The sequence below is a fragment of the Solea senegalensis genome, linkage group LG17, assembly GCF_019176455.1.
Source record: "Solea senegalensis isolate Sse05_10M linkage group LG17, IFAPA_SoseM_1, whole genome shotgun sequence".
Taxonomy (NCBI): Eukaryota; Metazoa; Chordata; class Actinopteri; order Pleuronectiformes; family Soleidae; genus Solea; species Solea senegalensis.
In genome coordinates, this window is record NC_058037.1 from 2,240,557 (window position 1) to 2,260,645 (window position 20,089).

Sequence of the window (20,089 nt, forward strand, 5' to 3'; positions counted from 1 at the left end):
AACAACCAATGTGCATTGAATCTATGTGTGAGTGTTCCAGATTATGGCCTTTGTCATTAATGCAAATGCATCAAATCAGCCCCGTGACTGCGATGTGATTTCGTTTTCTCCAAACGTGTAAATTAAGATGATGAACTGGACAAACTCATTTGTGACGTGACGTGGTGACGCAGAGTGGACACGCAGATTAGATCCGGTCAGTTTGAACCTGTGTATGCAGAGGTGAAGGGGAGAGAAACGTGCCACCACACTCCAGCAAATCCGAGCCATCTGACAGAGGATTTGTAGCTTTAGGCCAAACCACTGTGCCCCCTCCTCCTCCTCCTCCTCCTCCTCCTCTGTGTGCCAACTATGTATATGTTGTCAGTCAGTGTGTGAGGAAGCATGTGTGGAGCGCGCGTCCTCGTGTGCGCAGCGAGCTCACAGTGGTGAGCGTGTTTGGAGGGGAACCATGCACACGGATGTGGTGCTGCTTCACCTGCTGCTCTGGACGCTCGGCGTGTCCGGGCTGACGCGTGCGAGCCGTGGACGAACTCCACAGCCTTACAGACACTGCAGGTCACCTGACAGGTATGGACGCTGCCGTGCGTGCGCTCAAAACCGCGGGAAATGCGCTCATTTTAGGTCAGAACCGCGTGCGTAAAACACTGTACTGTGCGTAAAAGCGCACTACTTACAGTTATTTGTCATGAGATGTGACTTGTTACTTTTCTCGTCTCCTCTGATTGAAGATACAAGTTTCAGTTTTAATATCCTTAAACAAATATATAAAAATAACACACGTGATTAAAGCTGCAGTACGTAACCTCTGGCGGTTTTGTTTCACTGTTGTTGATGTCATCGCCTTAGTGAACAAAAAGATGTCACATTATTTGTAGGCGTCTGAAAACAGGTTCTTTCAGAGAGGGAGCGTTTGTGTGTATAGAGTTGCAGAGCAGGGGCGGGCGGGGACAAGCAGGGTTTGTTTTTTTCATTTCCATTGTTGGAATGACAGTTGGAGCTTCTTTGGAGCAGTAGATTTCACTTCTGTGCACGTCTTTGTGTTTCCAGTCATACTCCAACATGTTTGCAGCTAATTTGTTTTAGCGTCGCTGTTGCGTCCGTCCGTCTCAATACAAGACGTCTCACTTCCTGCGGGAACGCGGCACAGGCAGAATCAGCGTGGTGGTAATAAGGTAATTATAATCACACAGAACACAAGACAGTACAGTGTTTTCACTGTCTGCTGGATATGAGAAAAATGTACATATGGGAAATAAAGAGACAAAGAAAGAAAGAAAGAAAGAAATACTGTATTTCTCCATATGTCTTCATTGTAGAGTGCAGAAGGCTCTGTTGCACATTTGGTTGTAAAGCATTAAGAGGATATATTGTCTTTTTTGGCTGCCGGGGCTTTTCCCCATGATGATGATGTAAGGTTATTTATTTGGATTTAGTGATTGCATCAGTCTGTCATTGGTTCTGTAATACTTCTGTCTGCGAGTGATTTGTGTTGTTAAAGCTACACTTAAGCTCAACTCAATCTTTTATCCAGAATGGCAGTGCAAAGAAAGTCGGATTGAAGAAGTTTCCATTAGCGCTGAAAAATATGAGTAAAGTCGAGTAAAGAAAATGAAGTCAAGCTTCAGGTTAAATATTTAAATATGTGTTGTAGATGTAAAACTAAGCCATGGATATGACACCTCTGTGATTAGTGTTTCTTAATCTCTTTTGTGTCTGTACTGGCTTGTTCTCACATACATAAAGCTTGATTGTGTTATCTTTATTATATTATGTTATTTGTGGAATTCATTTTTAATAATAAAGTTGTCTGGGAAAATAAACATCCGATAAGGTTGTAATGGCTACACTGCAGACCCCATACAATCCCATTCAACTTATTAACTTAACTTATTAACGTATTACTCATACTGTAAAAGGAGAGCAGATAAATAAGAGGGCACAAGACCGTTAAGAGCTTTAAAAACCTGTGAAATGACCTTAAAGTGGACTCTGAAGCTCACAGGCAGCTAAATGCAGAGACTTGGTGTGTCAGTTTAATATTTATATCTAAAACTGCAGCTTTAGCTTTATTTTTTATGCCACGAGTGAAAACAAAAACACAAACTGATCACATTTTTTTTATTATATTTATACAGTATATATATATATCTGACCGAATCTCTATTGTAATGTCCTAATGTCACTTAACTCGACATACTCTCATTTTAACTTGGATTTTTGTAACGTAATCACAAAAAAGCCTTAAAAACACAGTAATATGAAAGACAAAAACAGTAAAAAAAGACTCAGAGTTGTAACTTAACATTTCTAACTCATTTTGGAATATCTATAAAAATGTTTTTTAATAACAAATCCTTTTTTTCCTCTTTGCCTGGGGCTTTAAAACTCCTTTGAACACAGTGAAGTTTGACTTTGTTTAATGTTGTCTAACTGCTGACCATTAAACAGTAGCACGTGATCATATATCACACTGACTTTATGAATAGTTTCCCCACGTTAAGAATATTTAGCGACAGTCGGCCAAACATCTGGCTAAGTAGATTTAGACAATAGAGGTCACGGTGGTCAGGCTACAGTGGAGCGATCCGCTAGCTTTTATCAGCAGCTGTTGTGGACGCGGCACGAGCTGTTTATCAGGTTTCTTTTAAACATTCGTCGAGTTCCGGGAATCTTCTGAGATGGGAACGTTATTAAAATAACTGCGTCGGCTCAGGTCACGACACAGTAGAGCTGCAACTCGCGATGATTTTCTAAATCTCAATTAATCTTGATTAATTTTCTCAAAAAATGCTGATCAGTGATTCTCAAACCTGGACATGATCATAATTTCAAATGTCTTGTATTTAACGAGTTGTTTATGTGGAGCAAAGAAAGCAGAAATATTCACATTTAAGAAGCTGAAAAATCACTTTAAAAAACAAACACTATTTACAAAATAACTGACAATTCATTTAGTAATTGAATAATTATTGCAGCCCCATACCTCCCTCCAGTCGACCTCATAATATCAAATATAGACTTTAAATGACAAATCAGACCTGATGTGTTTACGACTGATGTTCACTCACAGTTGACTGTAACTAAAGGTGACATGTGTCACTTACTCTGATTATGTAACCTACTGTTTCACGTGTGCTCTCTGAGTTATTGCTATTGTTGTGGCTGTGGCAAAAGATAACGGGACAGAAGGTATGGTTAGTTGGTTATTAGTGCACTCTCTCATTCATTCATTCATTCCTTGTCTCTGCTTTGCTTCAATCTTCCATCCATCTTCTGCTGCTTTCTCCTCCACATGAGGGTTCCATTTCAGGCTATATCCATACTACTTTGTTTTGTTTCAAAAAAAATGCACAAATACCACTTTAGATAAGTCTATTCTACTGTACTGTACCCAAAAAACTGACAGTTTTAGTCTCAACAGACAAATACGGATACGTCTACTTTCACTATTGTCATTTTTCATGAGTCATACTCTCCACAAACTAAGCATTTGTTTACCTGGTGCGGACGCAGATTACTGTTGCTGAAAATACAATAAAACATAGTATTAATATCAGGCCAGAAAGAACTGAAGATAGCAGACTTGAGACTTGGTTGAATCCTCAATGGTTTAATTAGACGCTGGTGTAACGGACAAACAGTCCAAAGCAGCAAGCAAATGAATGACCTTGCCAGACTATACTGTATATACACGGGGAGGAGGGACACAGATAAAACACAGAAGTGGGGAAACTAAACAGGAAGTGAAGAGACACACTAAAAGGGTCACCAAAATAAAATCAGGAGGAACAAATAAAGCACTTCTAAGAGACTGAAATATGGATGTACTACAACCTCAACCTTCAGGTTCAAAGGTCGTGAAACTCACGTGTGAGTTTCCCTCCAATGGTGCTTTAAATACTGAACAATACTGATGTTGCTGCCAGTGGAACCTTAAGATGTGACAATCTTTTACCTTTGTGTGTTCATAGGTCACATGTTCAGGTTTTAAAAGATGCATTTGTTTCATTTTCTTATGTGACTTATTGACTCAAAGTTACGATTCATTTTATATCGCATTTTTAGCAGTGATATAAAGTAGCAATAATAAATGAATAATACATTTTGTTCATAAAAATGAGCCAAGCTAAACATTTTGGTTACTTTTTGCTCAGCTGTGTTTATATAGTTGGTGAAAATGAAACAAATGTTTCATCGTTGTGCTGCAAAAACACATTTTTATACTGTCTGTATATACTGTACATTTAACATAGTAGTGGAAAAAGCAGCCGAAATGCTCTTTGTTCTAAAGGAAGAATATGGTTACCTAGGTTACCACGTAAACTCCACGAGGGTGAACTCGGTGTAAGGAATCTCTGCAACTTAAATAATCTCTTCTTGTCCCCACCCGCCCCTTCACTGCTGCCGTGTACACAAACGCTCCCTCAGTCGGGTCTGATAGTATTGCTTGACGCAGCATACACGTAATGTTACACGGTTTCCCTTCAAAAGACCAAACGGAGGCAGAATAATAACATTAATAATGACAAACATCACCGAAGGTTACGCACTGCAACTTTTAATAGGTGTAGATTTTGTTAAACGAGCGATTTATGGAGTAAACGTTTCCTTTTATCCGTGAGTGCAGCCATGTTCTCGCAGCGAGCGAGCGTCCGAGCGTCCGAGTGTCCGGGCCTCACAGTGGTTGATAAATGTGCTCATTCATGGTGTGAACTGCAGGGACGACGGGTCAATCTCCAACGTCCCTCTGCTTTTAAAGAGACCGCAGAATCGTTTCCGCAGGGATGAACTCTTCACTCTTCCCTGTATCCAAAGTCTGATTCCCTTCCTCAGGTTGTGGAGTCGTGCGGACATTAAAGGTTTTCTCTCTAACTCTGTTATCCTGTTTCCAAGAGCTGTCATTTTATCTCGCAGCTGCAATACGGTGTGTTCTTGCTCTAACATGTACGAGGGCTCCTCCTGCTCCCACCGGTCCATGGACTCGCTCAGTGTGGCGGTGAGTTTGGACTTCCTGTCCAGTAGTCGTTGCACACACGCCTCCACCTCCTTTGTCTTGTCGCTCTGAGCCTGACAGGCGAGCTCCAGTTCGCTGACGTTCAGTTCAGCCTTCACTTTCAGCTTCTCCGTTTCAAACAGTCGATTCATCAGGTCGTAGTTCTCACTCTTCGCCGCTTGGATCTCACCGCGGATGTTTTCATTCGTCTGTGTCTCGTACACGAGTTGGTCCTCTTGTTCGCGCAGGAGCAGAATCACCTGTAACTTGGATATTTCCTCGTGGTTCTGCAGAGCGCCTCCTTCCGCCGAGGGCTGCGTCTGCGGCGCCTGGCGTCCTCCGGTCTGTGCAGACTGTGTTTCATACTGAAGCCACATTATTGTTTCACTGACTTTCCTGTTTGAAGCTGAGGTGGCGGAGGCTGCTGCTCACGCTGGTGTTTCTGATGCTTTTCCCATTTTTCTTTTCAGAACCAGATCTCAAATGTTATGAAATAGTACTGTTGCATAAAATCAAAGGCACATAGACGATGTCCTGTCACATCAAAGCCAGTACACGCAGCACTTTTCTTTATCATCATTATTATATCATTATCATTATTAAGACACTTAACCCCATGTTGTCCCTGACAGCTGAAAACAACAGCGTGTCAATGGGTGTGAAAGGTGTGTGACAAAAGTGCTGCACTTGAATGAGTGAACGGGTGAAAGGCAAAACTCTAGTCATTAGGTCATTAAGACTAGAAAAGTAAATAAATACAGAATATTTACCATTTTACCACGATAAGGCACGCAAATGCTGTAAAGAACCGAATTAGCAGCCAAGGCTAACTGACCTTTTCATGCCAGTATCAACGTAGCCTTGATTTCAGGTGGTCAAATTAAACATTTTTTGAAAAAGTAGTGAGGGGAGAAAAACAGGAAGACGAGATGGGGGAAAAAACGCTGCTGAACTGTCGCTAAATAAAAAAAACATAGAACAAATTCCCCATGGAGAAGCTAGCGCTAATGCTAGCCACTATCATTGATAACATGGTCTGTCCCTTTGAAAATGAATAATGAACAAAATTAATAAACAAGAAAAACCTGTGAGTTTGACTCAATCTGTGGGAGGACCACTTATATCTTCAGCTAACTCTACATTAGCCCAAGACCCGATCCGGCCCACCTTATTTGGGCTATTTTTCGTCCCAAACCCGTGGGTCCGGTCGGGTTTTGCCGTGCGTATCCTCTCTGTATTGGCACAACATGCAATCGTTTAGAGATCTTTCACATTTATATCGATATCTTTTGTATTTCTGCTCTCATGAAGCAAGGCCTTTTAGTACATACTGTATAAAAGGCTCATTCTAAGGCTATGAAAAGCTCATTATTTTTGATTTAAAGTAGATTATACACCCATGGGCCACATGGTGGACTAGTGGCTAGCACTGTAGCCTTGCTTTGGAGCAATAAGACCCAGGTTTGTGACCCTTTGTTCATCTCTGTGCTGGACTGGCGGCCTCTGTCCAGGGTCTCAGCTGGGATTGGCTCGAGTGACCCCTGACCCTCATGTGGAGGATAAAGCAGGAGACAATGAATAGATTATTTGACATCCATCCAAACATGATTATGTTGTTCCTCTGCCTTTTTTCCTTCTTGTTCTTCACACTGATCAAATGAATGTTTCTCGACCTTCGCCTTTGATGCCTGTCAAGCGAGATGACAGATGGACGGGCGGACACATTGACATTCCTTGAATTAATGAGCTGATGAGGTGATTTTGGTGGTTGTTAACATTTCTCATCTCATCAGACTTCGTCCTGCAACTAGTGCCATCGCCCCCTGATGGCAATTCAAGAGGATTCAACTGACTCAGCATCACTTGCATGGCACGTTGCATATGGTCCTCTCTCTGTTGGTATGACAGTTGTTAAGTTGTGCATCTGTCACTTTTCTACGACTCTGCACACACTGAGGTAAGACACCTGCCAAGTGTGAAGCCTGTGACAGTTGTGCGTTTAACAGATGGACGGACACACTTTCCTTTTATCGTCTGAGATACGACAAAGAATAAAAAAAAAAAAAATAGACTTTGTTGCCCTTTGAAAGTCACCTTCACGTCTCACTACTATCTGTCTTTCTGTCCATCTTTCCAACGGTGGTTTCAGTCTGTCCACAACACACATCAGAGTGAACACGAAAACTGCAACGTGCAGGAGATTAAACGGAAAAAAAGATCTTTGTTTTTGTTTTGTATTTCTGCCTTTGAGGGCTTTCTTTCAATAAATGTTGATTTCTTCACCACGCAGCGTGTTCCAGAAATCCCAACATTAATGCTGACATTAATGTACTTTAAGCTCACATTCATCCACTCATCATCCAGCCACATTCAGGTGTTCAAAGAGAGGCCATGTTTGCTCCTTTATATTTCCATTTGTGATTCATTAAGATGGTTAACCCACACGATGGGACATGAATGTTTGCCTCATGTACTTCATGAACTGTGCAGTTAGTAGTAGTGCAGTAGTACAGTGGGTCGTACCATGATTACCACTCCATACTCCCCGATTATCCCATTAGGACGGGATGATGCTGGTGATAATGCACAAGGCAATGACAGAGAGTTCCAAAAAACCAAATGAAGCTGCAGTTTGCCTGAACATTGCATACATTTGACTTACATATTGGATTTTTCTGCCTTTCAGATCAAAAAGAGAAATGCCTTTAACAGGACAAAGTGGCCGCAAGATTGCCAGGTATGGTGTGTGTGTGTGTGTGTGTGTGTTGTTTGTTTTCCCCTCTGCTTTAGTCCAATTACAACAATAACAGACGAGACAAAAGAATGCTGAGGAGATTAAAGCAGCACGACGAGACCTAAAGACACTTGGTCAATCCCACTATTGTGTGCAGTATCTAGAGAGGAGGAGAAGACTGGGTTGTCTCTTGGAATCCTGCTGAGATTACCGTAATCCGTTCTTATCCTCCAGATGTATGAGGTTTATGAGTACGGTGAGGATCCTGTATGGACTCTGTAATACTGCTACAGACTTAAACGAAAATATTCTATTATGTGTTTGACTCCGAAGCGCCCCATTCTGACATGTGTGGAGCTCTGGTAGCCGTCATGCAACCCTCACACCCTATTGCTCAGTGATTATTGATTATTGGACACTAAATTGATCCCAGTGGGCATGTCATGTGTGCGGATCATTCACTTTGTGGACAAAAAAAGGAATTATAGCCTTAATAAGGCTCGAAGCTGAACGCCATTTGAGGCTTTTGAGACTATTATTGATACAAATGTAACATTATAAATGACATTAATTATAGCTGTGTTATTTACTCCAAACCAGTGTCACCATTTGTTTTTTAAACATTAGTAGACAGTAAAATCCTCAAAATGAGCACTTTCATATTCAAAGTGAAGCACTGCGTGTACTGATACTGAACGGAAATTGAAAAATAACAGAATACAAGAGCAGACATTTGCATTTGCTGCAAACTAGTAAACCAGTTCAATAGCCAGATGTGCACATTTGCACTAACTGTGCAATCAATACCAAATAACTAGCGATTAACTAGTTAAATACATTAATAAATACATACATACACTCTATACGCCACCTTGTATAGTGTGTGTGTGTGTGTGGTGATGTTTTTTTGTTTGAAAGACAAAAACTGTTCATATAAAACAGCACAAAGTGACGCCGAGGCTGATGGGAGAGTACAAATGTGACATGTGGTTTCCCATAAATGTCGCCCTGCAGCCCCATATTCAAGATGAGTCCAGACATCACTAAAGCCTGGACTGCCAAGTCACAGCAGGTGCTGAAGATCCACGACCATGACTTTACCATGCGACCCGGATTTGGAGGTGAGCCGATCAAAGATGTTTCAGGATACATTCAGAATAAAATCCCGACCCATACATCCCATCTAAAGCACATGCCCAGCAGTGACATAACCGGAGTGGGATTATGTCGGAGTCATGCTGCTGCTGAGGGACAGTGATTAATTTCCATGAAGCAGCCGCCGTCTGCAGCTTTAGGTTTCAATAACCCTCCGTCATCTTAATCTGCCACATTAGCAGGACTAAAAACTCTGCTCGGTTTGCTTTTTAAATTCTCACACGTGCATTTCCTCTGAACGTTTGACGTCTCACATGGAGTTGGATATTTAAGCCGGATTGAGTCTGATTAGTGACTGAAGGTTTTGACTCTAATTGTTAAATCATCTTTAATGGAAAATAAAAGATATAAACATCCATTATCTATACCACTTACCATTTGAGGGATGTGGGGGTGCATATTTAACACTGTATATACACTCACACACACACACTAGGGCTACTTTCCAGGCCGCTATAATGAAAAAAAACTGAAGAAATCATCATTTTAGGGGACCACAGGTTTTATGCCTCAAACAGCAGATTAATTAGTTGATAACATAATCCACAGATTAGTCAATTATGATAATAATCATTAGCTGGAGCCTCTTGCACACCAACCCGTTGAAAAGAGAGACACTTTTACTACATTTATACATTTTTAACCGTCACAGTGATACTTCAGATTTTACTGGTGATCCTATTATGTTTAATATAACTAATTTAACAATATGGCAATAAAAAACTAATACAAATGATACTCTTTTACAGTAAACTACATGTTCATGTCGTCTTTGTTCAGGTCCTGCAGTTCCTGTCGGAGTGGATGTGCAGGTGGAGAGTCTGGATGCGATTTCAGAGGTGGAAATGGTACGTTAGTGACTATTCTGTCCTTATCTAATGTTCAAGTATCAGACTTGACAGATAGTTAAACACAGAGGATCCAATGAAGACTTCTTTAATGAGTCTGGATTGTCCTGTCTTGTTACATCCTCTCTTTATTGTAAAACTAAATAAACTGTACACATTTAGTTGTCTGTGTTAATATCTTAAATATTACTCATATTTAAAGCAGCAATAACTTCAGGATATTGAAGGATTTACTGAATATTGTCAAGTTAAAATACAGTAAAATCACAAAAACAATGAAGTACAGTGTTCTGTTGTGTTCTACAATGACCTTTGACACTTAACTCTATGTAACTATGTGTTTATTATCAGTAAACATAGAACTGAAACACTTTCTTTTTGTTTAAGGACTTTACAATGACCCTGTATCTGAGGCACTACTGGAAAGACGAACGTCTGTCCTTCAGAAGCAACAACAACCAGAGCATGACTTTCGACGGCCGACTGGTGAAGAAGATCTGGGTCCCGGACATGTTTTTTGTCCACTCGAAGAAGTCCTTCACACATGACACCACCACTGACAACGTCATGCTGCGAGTTTACCCCGATGGCAAAGTCCTCTACAGCCTCAGGTAACTGAGGAAGCTCAGGAAGCTCACAACAACACAACATTTATTAGTTTACAAGACACATGGTCAGTGCTGGTTGACAAGGTAGGCAAATGAAAAACTGTTTGCACTAACCCTTTACAGGTATTTCAACAGGTGGATGAGTGGGCTATATTGTGTCTCGCCCCAATGAAACTAAGGGATTTTGACGCAAAAATATCCCCCCAGCCACATGGTAGGAGCGCAGATCACTTTTTGGCAAGTGAAAACTGCATGTAATTGTTTACACTAGCCCTTTACAGGTATTGCAACAGATTAAGGGGGCTGAGTGGGCTATATTGTTTAAAATATATCATACGCCAATGAAACTAAGGGGTTTTGAGGCAAAAATACCCCCCAGCCACATGGTTGGAGCGCAGATCACTTTTTGTCAACTGAAAACTGCATGTTATTGTTTACACTAGCCCTTTACAGGTATTTCAACAGATTAAGGGGGCTGAGTGGGCTATATTGTTTAAAATAATATATCATACGCCAATGAAACTAAGGGGTTTTGACGCAAAAATATCCCCCCAGCCACATGGTAGGAGCGCAGATCACTTTTTGGCAAGTGAAAACTGCTTGTTATTGTTTACACTAGCCCTTTACAGGTATTTCAACAGATTAAGGGGGCTGAGTGGGCTATATTGTTTAAAATATATCATACGCCAATGAAACTAAGGGGTTTTGAGGCAAAAATACCCCCCAGCCACATGGTTGGAGCGCAGATCACTTTTTGTCAACTGAAAACTGCATGTTATTGTTTACACTAGCCCTTTACAGGTATTTCAACAGATTAAGGGGGCTGAGTGGGCTATATTGTTTAAAATAATATATCATACGCCAATGAAACTAAGGGGTTTTGACGCAAAAATATCCCCCCAGCCACATGGTAGGAGCGCAGATCACTTTTTGGCAAGTGAAAACTGCATGTTATTGTTTACACTAGCCCTTTACAGGTATTTCAACAGATTAAGGGGGCTGAGTGGGCTATATTGTTTAAAATATATCATACGCCAATGAAACTAAGGGATTTTTTAAAGCAAAAATACCCCCCCAGCCATGGTAGGAGCACAGATCACTTCTTCACAACTAGAATGACCTTATTGAAGTTCTCTTCACCACTGGACACTAACATCCAGGACATCATGGGTGTTCAGGGCTGGGTTCTTGCCATTAGCTAAATTGGCTCCAGCTGCCACAGTGCAGCATGTGTAGTTAAGGGGATCTGGTTCTGCCAATTACAGCTGCTAACACTGCTGCATGAGACTGCGAGCCAAGGTCTTTAATTTCGTAATCCACATTACGGAGCTCGGTGGAGAGCAACAGCTGGACTGCCATCTGCGTCCCGTTCAGATTAGTTGATGACATCAACCTTTACAATACTAGTGCTAACCAGCGTTGTGTTGATTGTGTCTATCACAGATCCTTGTTTTTACTCTGCATCATGTCTTCACATGGCTGGGGTTAATCTGTGCTCTGTTGTTGCTGCTTGGAGATTTTTCCAGAATAACAGATTGGCGAGTAAGAAGAACAGTATGTAGACCTCATGCAGTCGTCCTCCCTGTCCCCGTGAGCTGGATTAGACGTTTTCATTCATCATGTGTTTGCCTTTGAATTACGTCCTGAAGGTTATACTCACAGAGAAAATGTCTATTTACAGTATTTATTTTTTATTGTTGGTATAATATGAAAGATAATCTACTCCATATAAATGTTTGACATCCTCATTTTAAGACAGAGGTCATTAAGAGGTCAGGATCATGACCCATACACTGAAAAATGAATGATTTTAATGAAGCATGTACAGCTTTTTTAGCCTTTGTTTATAAGCCTTAAATTCCTCTCACGTTTGTTTGCTTTTTTTTAATTACTTGTTCTCTTTAAAAGAATTGACTTTTCATGAAAGATAGCCGAATAAATAAAAACGAAACAGAGGGAGAGAAGAGGCGGGGACACACTGACTGATGGATTAGTGAGAAGTAATTGAAAAGAGATAAGTAGATGGAGTTTTTAATCTGGACAGATTTTTAATTAACAAAAAAAAGAAGAAAAATGGAAACTTCATTTACACCTTTTCCTCCTATAATGAATTTTAGAGGGTTTTATGAGAAAAGTCCTGTTTTAAGAGCGTATTGTTTTGTCTTTGCAGAGTGACGGTTACTGCCATGTGCAGCATGGACCTGAGCCGCTTTCCTCTGGACACACAAACATGCTCTTTGGAGATAGAGAGCTGTAAGTAACTGATATGATCAAGGTTGTTATTTTTGCTTCTCCTCTCCACGATGAGCCAGTGTGGGTTTGTCTCCATCCAGTCTGTTTTCTTTGTTAGTTTTCAAAAGGTCAAGGTCTTAGAGACTTAACAAACACACAAAAGTATCATGTATCAGTTTACACCGCTGGACTGGGCCTAAGTTACTTAGGAGCTGTGGAAAGTGTACACTAAACTTTCCACAGGGAAATAGAAAACTTTCCATGGGAGTAATGGGAATTCATGGGAATGAATGAGAAACTGTGTCACATGGTTCATCATAAGCAGACGTGCATGCAAAACGATACAGTTAAAACACATATATACATACATACAGACTTTTTATTTCTGGGTAATGCAGTCTGTAGAGTCTGCGCGTTAGTGTTAGTCCCATCTCGCTGATGGCAATAAAATTGGCCGTCAGGATATAATATAATGATATGTAAATGCTTATGTCCATTTCTCGAGATTTCCAGGTAATTTCCCTAAAATCACCTAAATTCCCTTTAATTCCCATTATATTTATTTATAGTCTGGAGAAAATGGTGTAGACTGAAGCTGTTGCTCAGCAGAGGTAGAGCGGTCATTCTAGTTGTCATATTAGTTTGTTGCGATGAAGATGATTGAAGCTTTTATCTCAACTTTTAGACGCATACACAGACGATGACCTGATGCTTTACTGGAAAGAAGGAAACCGCTCTTTAGTGACAGATGAGAGAATTTCTCTCTCCCAGTTCCTCATCCAGGAGTTCCACACCACCACCAGGCTGGCCTTCTACAGCAGCACAGGTACAGACAGACCTGACCTGCCTTTATCTGCACTATCTATGGTTTTTGAACTTCCTCTCCTCTCCTCTCCAGGCTGGTACAACCGTCTGTACATCAACTTCACCCTGCGGCGTCACATCTTCTTCTTCCTGCTGCAGACCTACTTCCCCGCCACTCTCATGGTCATGCTGTCCTGGGTGTCCTTCTGGATCGACCGCAGGGCCGTTCCTGCCAGAGTGCCACTGGGTGAGACTTTTATTAGTGTGGTGATTCATTCTCTTAATAGTTATAGATATACAGATATGGATAGATAGATAGATAGACCTAGTACAACATCATATGAATACTAAAATGAGTAACATCTGCCCTGAACTTCTTCTTCTTCTTCAGGTATAACCACGGTGCTCACCATGTCCACCATCATCACGGGTGTCAACGCGTCCATGCCCAGGGTCTCCTACATCAAAGCTGTGGACATTTACCTGTGGGTCAGCTTTGTCTTTGTCTTCCTGTCAGTGATAGAGTACGCTGCAGTCAACTACCTGTCTACACTTCAGGAGCGGAAGGAGAGGAAACTCAGAGAGAGGGTCAGTGTCAGCGAGTCTGGGTGTTTTTTTTAGATCAGAACTTTGGTTTGCAGCTATTTCTTATTATTTTACTGTTCATGTTTTTTTTCTACATTCTTTTTATTGTACAACTTTGTTGTAAGCATCTAAACACAAAGTTTGTTATCACTCCGATATACTGCATATTTAGGATTTATCACAAAAAAATTGTGTTTAGACTGAAAGTCATTGAAAATCGTAGTATTGTATTGTCTTCTTGCAGCTGATGTGCACCTGTGGAATGACCCACCCCGGCATGATGCCACTCACCTACAGTGAGATGGACGTCAACACCACAGGGAACTATGGTCTGCCCGTGGAGAACGGGATAAAAGGGGAGAGGATGATGGTGCAGATGGCAACGGGGACTGACCTGGTCACCGGCCACGTTGACTCCAGCGCCTACAGCCACGTGTGGATCGACACACACGTTATAGACAAGTACTCACGAGTCCTTTTTCCTGGATCATACATCCTCTTCAACATCATCTACTGGTCAATCTACTCGTAACACAGAAGAAACCGCACCGTTCACCTTCAGGCTGAATTAGTAGACCAGTTTATTGTAAAGAAAGACTGGACAATAAATGGACCTGGAACTGTTTGACAGGAACAACTAAATCTGAGTCTTTAATCAGCCAATCACAAAAGAACAATAACCTACTGTGGCTTCATAATTGCACATAATTTACACTCAACTGGTTCAGTGTGAATCTCTTATTCAAGGGCTTGAATCAAAGACGGTGCATCAGTAATTGTATAAAAATGTAAATCACTTTTTTGTGACAGTTTTGATTTAGTTGCTGTAGAAAATAGAAATGTCTGTTTTACACCTGTTTACAGTCAAAATGTGTTTGTAACTGCAATAAAACAAGCAACGACTCCAACAACTTGACCATGAGAGTCTTTGTCTGCTTCCAAAAAAATTGTGGTGCAGTTTCAATTCAAAGGTCTAAAAACAAAAGGCTGGGTGATGGTGAATGAACAGTTCCAGTGCTGGTTTCATTTCAAGCTGTTAGAGTTCACGTTGCACTTTAAAGATAATGGTTGATTTGACTCTGACACGGATACTCTGATACTCTATTAGAGGGAAGATACCAGACCTGAATTTGAGAGTTCAGATAAAAATTTAGAAATGTTCAGAGCACTACTACTCATCTACACTGAGGGAAGTTCAAATGATCCTATATCAAACTCCTTTATTTTCTTTTTGAATTGTATGATGCAACTATAGCTTCTCTTATGCATAGTTTATATTGTAAGCAAAACTCTGTTTTCTATTCGACAAAAAGTATATCAAATAAAAAAGGAACATCTTAAATTCTTCAAACCTCCATCTGATACAAGCTGATCTAATCACTTTGAGGAAGACTGGTGGACTGTAGATTGTCTTCTGCAGATGTATTTATATAGTGCTGCTATTCCATTGTAGGTTTTTATTTACCATACAGACTAATCTTAAAGTTTCTAGAGTTATCAAAGATAATAGTTTGTATTTTAGAGAGGAGAATCTTACAGCTGTGGTAGGAGTAAGGTTTCTTTATGTATGTGTTTGAAGGAGCTTCACACTAGTTTTCTTTATCTGTAGCTAAAGCTACATTTAGCCTTTTAGCTCCGTTTCACACTCTTGCGCCTCTTTAACAGCAAATGTTGGGGCATGTATTAAGCGTTAATGCGTTGTTTATGTGATTATGTTTGTTCACCTCAAAACGATAGTTTACAACGGGTGTTTTATTTAGTTTTTTTTTCTGAAAATGTCTGTGAATAATCATTAGCTCTGTTGTGCCATCGTTAGACTTCCGTGACCAACCCTGCGCATGCGTATATTTAGCTACAACCAGCCAATCGAAAACTGCAATATATCTGTCGTCATATCTAAGCGACGACACGTCTTCAGATTGCACCATGGCGGAATCCGAGTATGTATTTGTTTATAACAATATCTACGAACATCTGCCGTTTTATCCACGCGCAGTTATGGTTTTTCTGCTCTTTTTAAGAAACATAAGCTTTAATTGTTTGGTTAGTGCTTGTATTGAGACGGAAAGAGGTAGAATAAGTCAATTCTGGGTTGTCTGATTTCACATGGGAGTGTGTACCTCAACCGAGATATAGCTAGCGTAACAGTTCGTCGCTATGTGAAATAATTAATGCTTAGTATAAATGGCAGTTCTGTAGCATACGGCGTCTCTGCTGTATAATTTGAATGGTAATGGTGTGATTTACAAAAAATAAGCATTTTAAGAACAGAGTTACTGATATATAAAGCTAAAGTTATATGCTGCTAACTCTTCTGAGTAGAGTTGACGGTCGTGTTTCAAACATGGTTTATGTGTTTTATAAAGGTTTATTTCTTACTTTAGCACTGTGACATGAACAGTTGCCCCCCTGCTGTTGATTTCACATGTTTTTATCTGTTATCTTTGACTGTATGTTTATATATTGTTGTTATCAGGCCAAAGAAGGTGATCAAGTTGGTCCCTGAGTATCTACTGAAGAAGAGAAAATCATACCAGGCCATCAAAGCCACACAAGCCAAGCTTGCACTGCTCGAGAAGAGAAAAGTAAGTGGGGAAGCTTTCACTGATTATGGATTGTTTTTTGTATGAATTTTACCAAACCTTTAGTCAAGATTTGTAAAAATAAATGTTCTAATTGATTTACCAAACATCGTCTGGTTAATGTTTGTTTAGTAAGTCACTTTTGCCCCAGTCTTGATTTGTACTGGGATATGGTTATTGATGGAAAGTTTGGGAAATAATGGTATGAAACATTCAAATGTATTATAAACAAATTGCACCCTTTGATTTTCTTGTTCTGATTAATTGTTCAGCACTAATTTGTACAAGATGTAGATTGAATTGAGTAGATAGAGTGAATTTTGTCACTCATAAGTGACACAATTCAATGCTATGTGTGGGTTTCTTATCTGCTGCCAAGCAACGGAATTTCGTTGCCAGTTTTCACTGCTGTGTTTTCTGCGCAATGACAATAAAAGTCTAATTTAATGATAAACTAATGCATTGTATTAGTTTGATTGTTCTCACAAAGCTTCTGAAATGTTTGGTAGTTTAATAAGAGTTTAATAAGAATCTTTAGTTAACATTTTATTATTCAGTATTGCACTACTGCAGGGTGTTTATAATGATATGCAGCTAGATGTTTATTTTTATTTTAGTCGTAAATAAATGACTAAATCCTAATAACATTTGATTTAATGCTACCCACATGCTGTACACCGCTGTAAATTATATAACATCGATTTTCTTTATATTGCAGGTATCAAAAGGCAAGCCTTTGAAATTCAAACGTCTGGAAGACTTCTTGAAAGACAGCCACAGGAAGCATCGCGATGAAACTCGCATCCAAAGAATGGAGCACAGGCCGCCTGCCTCTCTGCCCCCTGAGAAGAATAAGCTGGCCTTTGCTGTCCGCATCAGAGAGTGAGTATTTTTTACAGAGGCTCCTAGTTGTGTACAAAATGACTGTGCTCCCCCCATTCACCTTGTTCCTTGAGGAGAAACTGGAGAAATGATTATGTCTGGAACTTCTGGAGCAGAACCGGAAGCAGCAGTAAGCTAGTTATTTCCGGTGACCAAATATGGCATGCTGTTTGCGCCATTGAAAATCACCCGATGTTGAAGCTAAAACTCAGACCTTTTGTCTTCCTTTAAAAAAATGTAATTTTAATTCTTTATATTTTTTATTACTTTTGGAAATACAGATACAGTTGTGGTATTGGTATGAATGTGGTATTTACTCACAGTAAAGTGAAGAGTCTTGAAGAGTCAATTTAAAAATGCAGTTTCTGCCTGGAATAAATAGATAAAATAGATTAAATTTGGTGTGTTTTTAAAGTGCTGAGAAAAACTGGATAATAGATGGCCACAGTGGCAATAAAAGCTCACTTGTAGCTTAGTGTATTATGTGGGTGCATTAGAATGAGGTAGTATTTGCTTATATCTGATAGATAGATGTAAAACTTTATTAATCCCTGGGTGTAAATGTGGTTGTCTTAGTGTCATTTGGACATGAGGTACAAAAACAAATACTCAATATTGACACAATTGAATGATTTTCTTTGCAGGATTAAAGGAGTCAGTCCCAAAGTCATGAAGGTTATCCACATGTTTAGGCTGAGGAAGATCTTCAGCGGATCCTTTATCAAAATCAACAAGACCTCGGTGGCCATGTTGAAGATGGTGGAGCCCTACGTGGCCTGGGGGTGAGTCAGACCGTTTGCTTTGGTCGATAAAACTTTGTCTTTACATTACTGTTGCATTATGGGGGAAAAAAACATTTGTTTGTTGTCTTGCTGACAGATTTCCAAACTTGAAGTCTGTTCGTGAGCTCATTCTGAAGAGAGGACAGACGAGGGTTGCCAGGAAGAAGGTTCCTCTCACAGACAACACCTTCATTGAGCAGCACATAGGTAAGTCTCTCTCAATGAATCACCATCAGTTTTTTTTTTTACAGTAATTAATGTTCTGATTTTTCACCTTCTGAATAAGTTTGGTTTGTGGACAAAACATTTGTGAACATCAGGTTTGGGAAATGAGCATGTAGTAAATGTATGAAGTAACTCTCATCTCTAAAATACTATACAGTACAGGCAGGTATCTTATAGCTTTTCCTGTGAGTTTTAGGGCTGTCACTTTAAATCTCAAATTCAGATATGTGATCACATTTGGAGGGTAAGATCAAGCTCACACTTTAAAAACCTGACCAAGTTCCAAACATACAGCCTAAAGAGCATCAGAGAAGTAACCGTGTTGTCCAGCAGAGAGCGCTGTGAGCACAGCCTGGCCTTATTCACTCTGAACGCCCTCATGGCCCAGAAATGTTATGGTGATGTTTTGCTGTAAAAATTGAGGACACGACTAAGTCTGAGTCCCGAGTGGACGATCACAACACCAAAATATATGAAAAGCAGCGTGTGGAAATATTTCTGTTTCCAGATAATTAGTGATAATTGTTTTTTACAGAGATCTGTTCGTAAGACATGGTTCTCTTCAGCATTCACACAAGAGAGTTAATAAATGATTCCAAACCTCCACATATCAGTATCGGAGAAAAAAAGCAGATCGGTGCATCCCTATTTGTTGTGGTCTCTGTGGTGGTGCTGCAGTTGTTTTTGCTAAAACAGCAACAACCATGTTTGTCTGAAAGCATCTTTAGACCTGCTGTGTTTCACATGCATGTGTTTTTGCTCACAAAAGTGATGAATAATAGTCTTATTAAGATGCCACCCATGTGCAAAGAAAAATGTATTGTAACTTTTGTTTTGGCATTTTGACATCCTCAGGTAAACATGGCATCATCTGTTTGGAGGACCTGATCCACGAGATCTACTCGGTCGGTAAAAACTTCCGGCCCGTAAACAACTTCCTGTTGCCCTTCAAGCTGTCAGTGGCTCGTCACGCCGCCAGGGACAAGGCTGGTATCCTGAAGGACCTGGGAAACCCCGGGTTCCGCGGTACGGACATTAATGCCATCATCAGACAGCTGAACTGAGGAGGGAACGCCTGCAAGACGGATACTCACCTACAACAGAAACAGGACGCTGTGCTCTGAGGAGCAAATACCACCAACAACGACCTGGTTTTTTTTGTCTCCTTGGCAGAGAAGGTCATGGGTTTCACCCCGGTTGTCACTGGACACTTGAAGATGACAGAAAAGTGTGGTGTTTTTTAATCTTACCCATGTTCTTATTTGTTGAACTGTTTAAAGGGTGTCCTTGACGATGGTGTGATGGTGCAGTTATGCTCCTTTGTGATAAAAAATGTAACAATATTGTACATTAAAGACATGTTAGTAGCTACAGCGTTCCTCATGTTGTCAGAGGATTAGCACCTACACCTGCTCTGTATTATAAGTAGAGGGGGCTGAATAATGAGGGTGTGTTAACTTCACGCAAGTCATATTACAGCTATTGTATTCAACAGATTTCAGTGTGGAAAGATCAGTTTAACACAGAGTAATTTATCCGTTGAGTTGTAATTTACTGTTCATACACTTGTTTTTTACAATAAAAATAACTAAATGCTTCAGTACTTTTGCAGCGACGGCAACAATATTTATCAGACAATGACCGCAGGCCAAGTCC

General features: G+C 40.2%; 2 protein-coding genes across 3 annotated transcripts; both read left to right on the top strand.

Annotated features, from left to right (window-relative positions):
* Window positions 1-384: 384 nt before the first annotated feature.
* LOC122783732 (gamma-aminobutyric acid receptor subunit rho-1-like) lies at window positions 385-14,878 on the top strand. Of its 2 annotated transcripts, none has more exons than XM_044048537.1 (10): window positions 385-570; window positions 7,683-7,733; window positions 8,745-8,851; window positions 9,666-9,733; window positions 10,121-10,344; window positions 12,512-12,594; window positions 13,259-13,399; window positions 13,472-13,624; window positions 13,769-13,965; window positions 14,186-14,878. In XM_044048537.1, the coding sequence occupies exons 1-10, from the start codon at window positions 452-454 to the stop codon at window positions 14,492-14,494; spliced, it is 1,452 nt and encodes a 483-aa protein (XP_043904472.1). In that variant the 5' UTR covers window positions 385-451; the 3' UTR covers window positions 14,495-14,878. The 2 variants fall into 2 exon arrangements, with proteins under 2 accessions (XP_043904472.1, XP_043904473.1); XM_044048538.1 differs by having other exon boundaries at window positions 14,207-14,878.
* Window positions 14,879-15,828: 950 nt separating this feature from the next.
* Window positions 15,829-20,036, top strand: rpl7l1 (ribosomal protein L7-like 1). The gene is made up of 6 exons (XM_044048493.1): window positions 15,829-15,902; window positions 16,439-16,547; window positions 17,263-17,426; window positions 18,071-18,208; window positions 18,306-18,415; window positions 19,289-20,036. Exons 1-6 carry the CDS (start codon window positions 15,889-15,891, stop codon window positions 19,495-19,497), a joined length of 744 nt encoding a protein of 247 aa, XP_043904428.1. The 5' UTR covers window positions 15,829-15,888; the 3' UTR covers window positions 19,498-20,036.
* The last annotated feature ends 53 nt before the right edge of the window (window positions 20,037-20,089 follow it).

Excerpts from the sequence above, each read along its gene's own strand:
- LOC122783732 (XM_044048537.1), top strand. The coding sequence starts at position 452 with ATGCACACGGATGTGGTGCTGCTTCACCTGCTGCTCTGGACGCTCGGC. Across the intron at positions 571-7,682 it reads CACTGCAGGTCACCTGACAG|ATCAAAAAGAGAAATGCCTT; the intron begins GTATGGACGCTG and ends TCTGCCTTTCAG. Across the intron at positions 7,734-8,744 it reads AGTGGCCGCAAGATTGCCAG|CCCCATATTCAAGATGAGTC; the intron begins GTATGGTGTGTG and ends GTCGCCCTGCAG.
- rpl7l1 (XM_044048493.1), top strand. Across the intron at positions 16,548-17,262 it reads CACTGCTCGAGAAGAGAAAA|GTATCAAAAGGCAAGCCTTT; the intron begins GTAAGTGGGGAA and ends TTTATATTGCAG. Across the intron at positions 17,427-18,070 it reads TTTGCTGTCCGCATCAGAGA|GATTAAAGGAGTCAGTCCCA; the intron begins GTGAGTATTTTT and ends TTTTCTTTGCAG.